We start from the raw sequence: 12,624 nt of genomic DNA, 5'->3' as shown, positions 1-12,624 counted from the left end.
CTCCAGCCTGGGCCACAGAGGGAGACTCTGTCTCAAAAAAAAAAAAAAAAATTTTTTTTTCTTTTTTTTTGAGATACAGTCTTGCTCTGTCGCCCAGGCTGCAGTGCAGTGGCGCTATATCGGCTTACTGCAGGCTCCACCTCCCGGGTTCAAGCAATTTTCCTGCCTCAGCCTCCTGAGCAGCTGCGATTACAGGCGCCCGCCACCTCGCCCGGCTAATTTTTTTGTTGTTGCTGTTATTTTTAGTACAGACGAGTTTTCACCATGTTGGCCAGGCTGGTCTTGAACTCCTGAACCTCAAATGATCCACTGACCTCAACCTCTCACAGTGCTAGGATTACAGGCATAAGCCACTGCACATGGCCAACATTTGCTTTTTAACAGCAATTGTGTGTCTATATAATACATACATTTTATGTATATTAAAATAATTGCTTTTAAATATATAATTGCACTACACACACACAAACACACACACACACAGTTTCTCATGTACCAGTTACTCTACATTTGCTCCCACCCACCCCATCCCTACCTCAGATTCATTCTCCACCTTTCTCTGCACCCAAAAGGCTGATGTCTGAGAACTCGTCTCTGAGCTCCTCTTACCCTCGCTTCCAACATGGTTCCACTAATGGGAGCCAGTGGCAGGCCTCAGAGAATGGGGGCACAGCGGGGATGGGGCATTTGTCCCTCGCTCTGCTGCAGTGTCAGCCGCACTGCTAGTGGTGGCTGCATCCCTCTGTGATGCCTCTAGGCAGCCCTTCCTGTGCTGCTCCCACTGCCTCCTCTTGAGCCCTCAGGCCCTGGTAGTAGCAGCCTCCTGCAGTGGCCAACACTGCTGTCACCGGCACTCAACATCCTCAGTTTCCCTAGCCCCGCCCACACTCTAAACAGTCCTTGCCTTAGTTTCTCTTCAGGAGTCCCGGAGGAGGGCCAGGACCCTGACTCACACTCCCTAGAAGTAGAACGTGCTCCCTCAGTATGCAGCGAAGTTCTACTGTTTTCATCAAGGGGATTCTGACTGCATGGGGCATTCTCGCAGGTCTTCAGCCTTCCAATAAAACATCAGAAAAGCAGGTAATATAATTCAACATTTCATATCAGAAAAGATCAGCTTTCCAACATTTATTCCATTGAATGAGTGCACAGCATTTTCATGAACTACCTCAGGGCTACATCAGTACAAAATAGTTTAAATTAGTAAAATAAAGTAGTTTCAAAGGGAAATCATTGACGACTTCAGGATAAGTGCCACCACCATTTGGGAACACAGGATAGAAGGTAGCCACGTGGTTATTCCATGATGCAGGAATCAGGCCAGCAGGTGGACTGTCATTGCTGTCTTATAGCAGCTGGCCTCTGCCTTCAGGGTACCACCCTCTCCAGGACACAAATGGGCAGCAGAAAAATGTCACCTTGTTGATGCTCAGCAGCTCATCTATTGGGACGAAACTTCCATCTCGGGCCAAGGGAAATACTCTGTTGAGTGACCAGTGGGGCCCCGCCCCCAGCCCTATTTATCTTATCAATATGGTTCAGGGAAGATAAAAAAGAGTGTTCTATGGGATAGAAAGGCGGGAATAAGAAAAAGCTAAGTGGCTGGGCACGGTGGTTCACGTCTATAATCCCACCAGGGTTTGAGAGGCCAAGGTGGGCGGATCATGAGGTCAAGAGATCGAGACCATCCTGGCCAAATGGTGAAACTCCATCTCTACTAAAAATACAAAAATTAGCCGAGCGTGGTGGTGCACACCTGTAGTCCCAGCTACTCAGGAGGCTGAGACAGGAGAATAGCTTGAATACAGGAGGCGGAGGCTGCAGTGAGCCAAGATGGTTCTGCAGTGAGCCGAGATGGCGCCACTGCACTCCAGCCTGGCGACAAAGCGAGACTCTGTCTCCAAAATAAAAAAAAAAAGAAAGAAAGAAAAAGCTAAGCAGATGACCTTATGTGGCAAACGTGGAATCAAATTCTCTATTTGTGGTCCGAGATGCCTTTTCCTGGCCCAGTTTTCTGTCCAAAAGGCTCTTTTAACTTAACTCCAAGTTATACACTATTAACGGGAGGCCCACAGTGGGGCGGGGTGTGATGAGCTGGAAAAGCATGATGTGCGTGTGCGTGTGCCGGGGTGGGCCATGATCAGAGTTTCCACAGGCTGCTGGGAAGAGCCATGGCTGTCTGCTGGGAACCCTGCTGGGGCAAGCAAGCCCTTTGACTCTCCTGCCCATCTCAAGAATATTTCTAAAATGTCTTAACCAGCAAGTTAAAAAAATTTAACCCTCTTTATATAGATACCCTGGACACCTTTTCTTATGGTTCCTCCAAGATGATAACTTCCATCTGACACTATATTCCTTTAATAACAAAATTTCCCAGAAGGCTCACAAATCATGGTTGGCAGTGCAGCCTTTTCAATACTGGACACATCCCATGCTAAGGCACAGATTTTGTTTACTATCACTGGCGATCGGCCTAAACTTCTCACCCCATATATCAACCCACCCCAATGTGTACACCAGGTACTATGTGACCCACCTACTACTGGCTAATGATGCACCTTCTGAAAGACCCTTGCACCCTCACTGCACGCTCTGCCACGACAAGTGGCTTGGTGTCACGTACTCCCTGGCACCATCTGGTTCGTGCCAGGTTTAGAGTTCATCGTGTTTGGCTTCCTGGTCTTTGAGTTTAAATTCCTCGGCCGTGACCTTCCCATCTCCATTCCGGTCCTGGTTGGTGAACATATTCTTCACAACCAGCTCAGCATCAAAGCCAGGAGCGAGTTTCCCTTTGCCAGATGCCACCTGGGCGTGAATGTACTCTGAGAACTGGAAGAGAAGGGGACAGGAAAGACCATGAGTTCAGCCACCGTGAACGCCAGGTCTGGGGCCAGAAACAGAGCAGTCTGGGGGTGACAGGGCTGGAACTTGAGTCTGGGCTACCAACACAGACAAGATCTTTTTGGCAGCTACATGACCTGTGTTTCGTTTTGTTTTTTTCTCTAAATGCAGGTGAAAACCCCTTGTACTAAATAACTCCAAGAGCCCATATTATTCAGGTAGCCAATACCCAGCAGCCGTCAGAGCTATCCCTTCTCCCCACTTAGTTCCCTACCAAAGGCTGAGCCCCACAACCACCCAACACTGTAAGAACATTCTTGGATGCATGCATTCATTCATATGATCAAAACATATGGTGTCCTATGTGCCGAGCACTGTTCTAGATCTTGAAATATATCAATACACAAACAAACACCCTGTGCCTGTAAGGCTTGCATTCTAGTGGAAAGACAGACAATTAGATATGAACATAAAAACAGGTAAATGACACATTAAGTTACAAAGTGAAATGCTCCAGAAAAAAATCAAAAAGCGGAGCTCAGTAAGGAAGGGAGAAAGGGGTGAAATGTTCAATTCAGTGGTCAGGATAAAACTTTAAGGAGAAGGGAAGATCTGTGCAAAGGCTTGAAAGATGAGAAGGAAAGGGCCGAACAAGTTCTCTGGGGCAGATGTCTCCTGAGCAGAGAGGGCAGCTGGTGCCAGGGCTCAAGGTGGACGCGTGCCTGGCTGGTCACAGACAGCACTGGGGGCGGGTGTGGCCGGGTAAAGTGGGCAGAGGGAGACAGCCGGCGAGGAGGTTACAGCGAGCAGAAAGTGCGGGGTCTTCACAGGCCACTGTGAGGCCCTGGAGACAGGGGCCTTGGCAGGTCTGACCTAGCTTCTGTATGAGAACGGCCACTGTGAGTACAGGAAGAGCTTCATGAACACCACTGCCGTGATGTGACCCGGGAAAGAGATGACAGACCCCCGGCTAAGATGCTACAAGGTGGAGGTGGTGAGAAGTGTCAGGTTCTGCATGTGCTCTCAAGGTAGAGCTGGAATGATTTCCTGAGGATTATTATGGCCTACGAGAGAAAGAGAGGAGTCGGAGATTACCAAGTGCTCTCGCCTGAGCCACTGGAGGCCAGTGATGCCACTGACTGCGATGGAAAGGCTTTGGGTAAAGCAGGCTCCAGGGGTGGGGTGTGCGGATGGATAGCAGGGGTTCCGTAAATGAGGACATCAAGCAGGCAGCTGAACACATGAGTGTGAAATGCAGAGAGAAGCCTGGACTGGAGCTACAAATCCAGACGCCATCAGGATATGGACCCGATAAGACCACCGAGCGAGTGACTTAAAGACGGAGAAAAGAACAAACTTAGCTCGGGGTACTCCAACATGAAGAGATTGGGGACAAGAGGCCTGAGAGGGACGTACCAGGGAGGTAGAAGGAACACCATGAAGTGTGGTGTCCTGGAAGCCAGAGAAAGACGCATCCTGTAGCTGTGTTGAAGTAAGAGGAGCGTGAGAGCTGACCACTGGATTCTGCAATACGGAAGACACTGGCCACCCTGGCAAGGCTGGGCTCAGAGGCGTGCAGGGACAAATGTCAGAAAGGAGTGGGTTTAAGAGAAACTAGGAGGAGAGGAATTAGAGGCAAGAAGGACACACAATTCTTTTGAAGTTTTTGCTGGAAAGGAAAGTAATGAGAGAACTAGAAAGACACATCCAGGGAAGGGAAAATAACAGCACATTTGTATGCAAATGACAATGATTCTGAAGCGCTGAAGATGTGGAGAGAGAGAGGAAAAGGCTGGAGGACGTGCTTCAATAGCAGATGTGGAAGAGGCAGGGAGCTGGAATTCCCCAGGGGTGGAGCAGAACAGACAGTTCTATTGCCCAGCTTCACAAAGAGGTGTGTGGTCCTGGCTCAAACCACTGAGTAGCTGTGTGACCTTGGACAAATCATTTACCTTCTCTGTGCACAGTTTCTTCTAAAAAACAGCTGTTGTGAGGGCCGAACCAGAGAATACACTGAAGACACTCAGCACACACAGGCAGGCAGTGAGCACCCAGTAACGAGAACTAAATACAGACTGTGTGCCCTGGAATCAAGCCCTGCACCTCTCAGGGACTTGGTTTCTTCAGAGAGGAATGGTGAGCTTCCATAGAGAGGGTGTGTGTAAAAGTGCTTGGCACATGAGTGTGCTGGCCATCTCACAAGCCCTCCAGCCCACTGGCCTCACCCTGAGAAGGCCTCACCTTCAGGACCAGCCCCGTGGCCTCACCAGGCTCCCTGAGCTCTTCGGTCTCACCTTCCTACAAAGGCCAGTTAGTTACCTCTTCCAGGAGGACTTCTCCGTTGCCATCCTTGTCAATTTCTTCAAAGAGGTTGGGTGACACCTCACCATTCCATATGAACATGTACCCCTCGGGTAGGCCGGCCACCAGCTCCAGCAACTCAATGTCAAACACCAACACGGCACTGCCAGGCACTTCTCCATCTGTCCAGGTGACAGGAGCGGGAGGTGGTGTCAGCCGGCAGGCAGCAGTCAAACCCATCAACCAGCACCCACCCAACCTCCAGCAGCCTCACTCAGGGTGGGACTTCTGACCAAAGCAAGAAAGCAGAGCAGAGGCTAGTCACTTTCTCACTGTAGGCAGCGGCCCGTTAATGAGTCATGAAATCAGTTTAAAGGATGGTGACCAGCGTTTTGTTATTTTTTAAATTAAGGAATAGAATAGAGGCCAGGCATGATGGCTCATGCCTATAATTCCAGCACTTTGAGAGGCCAACTCGGGCGGATCATTTGAGATTAGGCGTTCAAGACCAGCCTGGCCAACATGGTGAAAGCCCATCTCTACTAAAAATACAAAAATTAGCTGGGTGTGGTGGTGGGCACCTGTAGTCTCAGCTACTCAGGAAGCTGAGGCACGAGAATTGCTTGAACCAGGGAGGCAAACATTGCAGTGAGCTGAGATCGTGCCATTGCACTTCAACCTGGGCGACCAAGTGAGACTCCATCTCAAAAAAAAAAAAAAAAAAAAGAATGGAACAGAATACTTTTTACCTGTAGAAAAGATAGGTATTGTGTCATGAAACTTGAGCTTCAATTTTATATATAAAACTAAAAGTAATGCTCACTTCAGCAACACATACTAAAATTGGAACCATACAGAGAAGAATAGCATGACCCCCGTGCAAACAGGACATGCAAATTTTGTGATGTGTTGATTAAAAAGAAATAAATAAATGTGTATATGTGTAAATTATATGTTATATAGAATACAGATTGGGAAATAAGATGTATTTCTTACTGCATGTCTTGTTGAAAAAAGTTTGAAAGCTGCTTGTAGAGACTACAATACAGTGGTAAAACTTTTAAGTAAATCTAACAGCAGAACTTTTAGAATCGGAACCATATGCCCGAAGATGATGATCCAAGATTTGACCGTAAGCACAAATTCAAGAACAGTGTATACAGTATAGGCCCAAAGAAGTTATCAAAGTATGGAATATATAAAGGTAATGTGTATTATTCCAAATTATTATATCTTATCTAGAGTACATGTTATATATAATATGTTATATATTATAATTATTAATAATATATCACAGAAAAAGTCTTAAAGAATATACAAAAATTTTTTTTTTTCTGAGGTGGAGTCTTGCTCTGTTGCCCAGGATGGAGTGCAGTGGTGCGATCTCTGCTCACTGCAAGCTCTGCCTCCCGGGTTCACACCATTCTCCTGCCTCAGCCTCCCAAGTGCCTGGGATCATAGGTGCCCGTCACCATGCCTGACTAATTTTCTGTACTTTTAGGAGAGACGGGGTTTCACCGTGTTAGTCAGGATGGTCTGGATCTCCTGACCTCATGATCCGCCCACCCTGGCCTCCCAAAGTGCTGGGATTACAGGCATGAGCCACCGCACCCAGCCAGAATATACAACAATTTTTAAAGGGTTTCTTCTGGGATTGGTAGGAAGAACAAATGTACTTTACAATTCTTTTACAGGAAAAAAATATCAATCCACAGTGCCTATAATTGTTACCAGTTAGCTCTTCCTATCTCCTCCATGTCCGGATATCAGCAGTGTGAAAACACTGAAAAGAAGGGGTTCCTGGGGCCAGGCACGGTGGCTCACACCAGTAATCCCAGTGCTTTGGGAGTCCCAAGCAGGAGAATCGCTTGAGCCCAGGAGTTAAGACCAGCATGGGAAAGATAGTGAGGCTCTGCCTCTAAAAAATAAAAAATTAGCCAGGTGAGGTGGTGCATGCCTGTAGTCCCAGCTACTCGGGAGACTGAGGTGGGAAGATTGCTTGAGCCCAGGAGTTCAAGGCTGCAGTTAGCCGTGATGGTGCCACTGCACTCCAGCCTGGGTGATAGAGAGAGACCCTGTCTCTGAAACAAACAAACAAACAAAAAAAGTTATTGAATCCCCATGTGGAGGACACATTGTGGCTGAAATGATGGAGTAAAACATAACGACTGTGAGGATGAGGGAAAGCCAGTATTTCCAGCACTTGCAACTAATCTCTCCCAAAAGAAACTGTCTTGGACAGCCTACAGGCTCAGAAGTGAAAAGCAACGGCCTACAGCATTCCACCTGTCCCAGGAAACAGTTCCAGAAGGATGTGCTCAGTCTGACCCCAGAGAAACCTCCCAGGCAGCTCCCCCCAGGGACACCTCCCACACATGGGTCTGAAGATCCAAGATCCAAGATTTATTTCACGCAAACTGGTTCTTTCTCAAGAGGGTAATGGAGCATTGACGTGGCTCACTGAATTCACAGGGGTCTCTAAACAAAAATGCTAAATCATTTTTTAAAAATAGAAACCACACACTCTTTGGGTATTACATGTAAGAAGCATGCTGTGATTCTAACTATGGCACCCCAAAAAGCACAAAATTCCGATAGTAAGCAGGCCCCAAACACCCTTGAATACTGTTGCTCACTCACCCACGCCAGCTTCCCCATAGCCCAGGTGGGGCGGAATGATCACGGTCCGTTTCTCGCCAACGCACATCTCTCTGAGACCCATGTCCATTCCCAACACAACTTGCCCAGATCCCAGAACGATATTGTAAGTTTTGCCTAAATTCCACCTAAAATGAAACAGAAGAGCCTCATGTTAGGTCACCAACCCGCTGGCACTGAGAGTGTTCCCATGAGAACACATCACTGCCAGGATATTTCTACCAAAGATATAAAAATCCCTATCTAATCACGGGGAAACATCAGACAAACACAAATCGGGGCACATGCTGAAAAATGTCTGGCTGTCATCTTCAAAACTGTCAAGGCCATGAAAATCCAGGCAAGACTGTGGAAGTTCCAGAGTGGAGAAGCATAGTGGAATGAGGTCCTTTTTTCTTGAGCCCAGGAGGTGGAGGCTGCAGTGAGCCAAGATCGCACCCCTGCACTCCAGCCTGGGTGACAGAGTGAGACTGTCTCAAAAACAAAAACAAAACAAAAAACCCTGGGTTTTGGATTTAGCAAGACCTGAGCTGGATTCCTGGTTCTGCCACTTAATTTGACCCTGAGAAATGTCATCTCTCAGTTACTTTATCTATGAAACGGAGACAACAAATATAGCTATCTCACAGGGATGTTTTAAATCGCAAATAACATGTTATGCTTGGCACAGTGGAGAGGAAGTACAAAGGGCTCAATAAATGTTTGGCCTTGAGGTGTAAAGTGCTTATGTCTGTAACAGTCCAAGACTGGAAAAAAAAAAAAAAAAAAAAGACCACCAAGAGTTTAATTATCCTTGATGGCCATGGACCTCGGGAAGCCAGTTAAAAAAAAGTTTGCTCTATCACTTCAGTCACTACTAAAAATAAATCTACTCCAAAATCTATGCCATTCCTATCACTTCCTAAAGGCAAACAGCGTGTATGTTCTTTACTCCAAGGAGAAAAGATCCCTGACCCCCTTGATGCCTATGAGCAGCTGGTGACAACATGGATGGGTGCCCCTTTGGGTCACATCCTCTTCTCAGGCTTCCCGGCCTCCCCTGGGCCCAGGGCAGCTGCTTCTTTCCCTTCTCCAGCTGATTACCAGCAAACCGAGACAGGGTTTGTGTTTTCCCACCTGGGAGGAACCCGAAACAAAGCCAACTCCGGTGAGGGATGCCTTGTGGGAGGGAGCCAACTCCCACTGCCTGCCTTTCTCTGGGGCTACTCCAGTTGCAAAGTCTTATGACAGAATATTCCAGAACTCACTTAGTCATCCAGGAATGCATGTTTCTTCTTCCTCCTTGAGGCCAGTTTAAACACGCACGCATAAGAAAATCCTCCAAGCAAACAATTTGTTGTCATGTGTCATCTCTGAACACACCACTCATTCTTTTTCCTCGGGTCCTGTGATTTTCTTTTTTTCTCTTTTGGGCAGTGTTTCTCTCAAACACCGTCCTCACTCCCGCTGCGTGCTTCCTGGCCCCATCCACCGCAGGCCTGCAGCCTCCTGCCTGCTTCACACTCCCCGGCTCACTCCCACTCCCCTCCTCCCCTCCTCCTCCCCTCTAGGTAGCAGCTGCTGCCTCAGTCCTGATGAATGGGACCCAGCCCACAGAGGGCTCCAGCTGGGATCTGATAGGCAGGTGCCGGCCAAGCTTTCCATTAGCCCACTATTCTGAAGCTCACACCAGGAAGACACCAGCAGGGACGCCAGCCGCTACTCTTCCGCTGCAGATTTACATGTAATACAGAGGCTCTCAGAGTACAAAATGCACTTCCTGATAAGGAGCCCTGGCTCATGTGGCTCCCGAGTGCTCTGCCAGGATATTATGAGTCCTCCAAACACAAGCAGGAGGCAGGGAGACCAACTGTCCCCGCCCCGCGTGAGAAGCAGATCCTGGACCCTCCCGAGAAGGAATTCCTTTGTTCATTCTCCACGCCCACTTCCCCTTTCCTCAGCCTCAGGAATATGAACATCAGCAGGAGCAGTGACAGCAGCCACGGACCTTACAGACCCTTCTAACCTCATGGACCATTTTCACTCTTAGGAGCTCACTTGATTTAAAAGCACTGCAAGCCGTGCCCCTTCCCTGCGGCCCTGCCTCCCGCTAGCTTTCAATAACCAGCGATTGGGATTTCTTTGCAAGGTCTGTTGTAAGCCAGGTCCCTGTAAATCTGGGCCCTGGAAGCTATGCACATATTTCACTGATTCTAAAATGCATATTTTTTCACAGTTTAACCTCTCTATAATTAGGATACATTTTATGACTGACAGTATGTCATCCGTCAGCGTTTTAACTTGGTCAGAGATACATGAAATGTTTCCATCACACTCTTTAGAGTTGATGAAATACATTAAATGCATTCGCATACAGGATCCCGCAGTCCCAGAGGGAGAACTCTGAGTATATCCACAGGGTCTTTTCCTTTTCTTTCCTTTTGGAGACAGAGTCTCACTCTGTCGCTCAGGCTGGAGTGCAGCGGCGCAATCTCGGCTCACTAAACCTCTACCTCCCAGATTCAAGCGATTCTCCTGCCGCCTCTTGAGTAGCTGGGATTACAGGTACGTGCCACCATGCTCAGCTAATTTTTGTATTTTTAGTACAGGGTTTCACCATGTTGGCCAGGCTGGTCAAACTTCACAGCCACAGAGTCACCCAAAGCTAGAAGGCAGAGGGACAGGTGGAAGGAAGAGAGGACCCTGCACATCCAGAATCAATGTAGTAGCACGTACCTGCTTATGCAAAGCTTTTTTCCCCCAAAGACCAAACTTAGGAAACTAAGTCAGGCTCAGTACAAAAATGGATATATAAAAACTGCTGAAATTAGTCGGGCTTGGTGACTCACACCTGTAATCCCAAATCTTTGGATAGCTGAGGTGAGAGGATCTCTTGAGTCCAGAAGCTTAAGGTTTAAAGTACGCCCTGATTTCGCCACTGCTCACAGAGCAAGACCCTGTCTCTAAAAAAATTTTTTTAATGCTGAAAATGTTTCTTTCCCAAAGAAGAGAATATAATATTAACTTACAGATACATCTGAAGATTCAGGTTCACAAGACGCAAAGCTCCTTCTACACGCCTGACACTAGTTTATGCTGTTGGTTCCTATTTAACATATTCTCAGATTTATCTCAATCAAAGAACATTTATACAATGCTGCTTTGGTTCTATGCTCTGGCCAAGGTGTAGGGCATAAAAATGTAAATAAATACATTGGGTGTCCCTAAGGTATTTACACCAGCAACAGAGATAGAAACAAAACTAAAAGACAGGTAATGCATGAAGTGTTATGAGACTACAGAAGCAGAAGCAGTTGATTCTTCTAGGAATTAAGGAAAGATTTTGAGAAAAAATGTAACATTTAAGCCAGGGCAGAAGTTGGCCGGAAAAAGGAAGAAGAACAGTAACAACCTGCACTACTGCACATGGCAGCCCTGGAAGGTGGAAGATGGGCCCCAGCGGAAGAGACTGGTGAGGCAGAACGCAGCTGACAGAGAGCCTTATGTGCCAGACTCCAGAGTCTGGCCTTTATCTGTGCATCAATTTCTTTTTCTTTTTTTTTTTTTTTTTTTTTTTTTTTTTTTTTTTTTTTGAGATGGAGTCTTGCTCTGTCACCAGGCTGGAGTGTAGTGACACGATCTCAGCTCACTGCAACCTCCGCCTCCCGGGGTTCAAGTGATTCTCCTGCCTCAGCCTCCTGAGTAGCTGGGATTACAGGTGCCCGCCACCATGCCCAGCTAATTTTTATATATTTAGTAGAGATGGGGTTTCACTAAGTTGGCCAGGATGGTCTGGATCTCTTGACCTCATGATCCGCCCACCTCGGCCTGCCAAATTGCTAGGATTACAGGCATGAGCCACCGCGCCCAGCCTGTGAGTCGATTTTTAAAGAAAGCAGTTCGGCTGGGCATGATGGCTCAAACCTGTAACTCCAGCACTTTGGGAGGCCAAGACGGGAGGATCATTTGAGGTCAGGAGTTCGAGACCAGACTGGGAAACACAGTGAGACCCCCCCCAACCCATCCCTAAAAAAAAAATTAAAAAATTAGCCTGGGCCAGGTGCAGTGACTCACACCTGTAATACTACCACTTTGGGAGACTGAGGCAGGAGGATCACCTGAACCCAGGAGTTTGAGACCAGCCAGGGCAACATGGTAAAACCTCCTCCCTGCTAAAAATTAAACAAAATTAGTCAAGTATAGTGGTGCATGCCTGTAATCCCAGCTACATGGAAGGCTGAGGCATGAAGATCGCTTGACCCCAGGAGATAGACGTTGCAATGAGCTATGATCATGCCACTGCACTCCAGCCTGGGCAACAGAGCAAGACTCTGTCTCAAAAAATAAAAATTAGCCAGGTGTGGTGGCACATGCCTATGGTCTCATCTACTCGGGAGGCTGAAGTGAGAGGATTGCTTGAGTCCAGGAGGTCGAGGCAGCAGTGAGCTATGGTCACTTCCCTCATTCCATTCTGGGTGACAGAGTGAGACCCTGCAAGAAAGAAAAGAAAGAGAAAAGAGAAGAGAAGAAAAGAGGAGAGGAGAGGAGAGGAGAGAGGAGGCTGGGCACAGTGGCTCACACCTGTAATCCCAGCAATTTGGGAGGCCGAGGTGGGTGGATCACCTGAGGTCAGGAGTTCGAGACCAGCCTGGCCAACGTGGTAAAACCTCGTCTCTACTAAAAATATAAAAAATCAGCTGGGTGTGGTGGTGCACACCTGTAGTCCCAGCTACTCGGCAGGCCGAGGCACGAGAATTGCTTGAACCCAGGAGGCAGAGGTTGCAGTGAGTCAAGATCATGCCACTGTATTTTAGCCTGGGTGACAGAGTGGGACACCATCCCCCC

At 47.7% G+C, this 12,624-nt stretch overlaps 1 protein-coding gene across 2 annotated transcripts in view; it reads right to left on the bottom strand.

Moving 5' to 3' along the window:
* Positions 1-1,084: 1,084 nt before the first annotated feature.
* Positions 1,085-12,624, bottom strand: part of FKBP9 (FK506 binding protein 9, 63 kDa) — a 58,380-nt gene continuing 46,840 nt past the window's right edge. For both annotated transcript variants that reach the window (XM_011966339.1, XM_011966340.1), the window contains 3 exons: positions 7,783-7,928; positions 5,161-5,324; positions 1,085-2,829 (listed from right to left, as the gene is read on the bottom strand). In XM_011966339.1, coding sequence (XP_011821729.1) covers positions 2,653-2,829; positions 5,161-5,324; positions 7,783-7,928 — 487 coding nt within the window. In that variant the 3' untranslated portion in view covers positions 1,085-2,652. The remainder of the gene's footprint in view (positions 2,830-5,160; positions 5,325-7,782; positions 7,929-12,624) is intronic.

The sequence above is a fragment of the Mandrillus leucophaeus genome, unplaced genomic scaffold (genome assembly GCF_000951045.1).
Source record: "Mandrillus leucophaeus isolate KB7577 unplaced genomic scaffold, Mleu.le_1.0 Scaffold757, whole genome shotgun sequence".
Taxonomy (NCBI): Eukaryota; Metazoa; Chordata; class Mammalia; order Primates; family Cercopithecidae; genus Mandrillus; species Mandrillus leucophaeus.
This window is presented reverse-complemented; position numbering and strand designations above follow the sequence as displayed.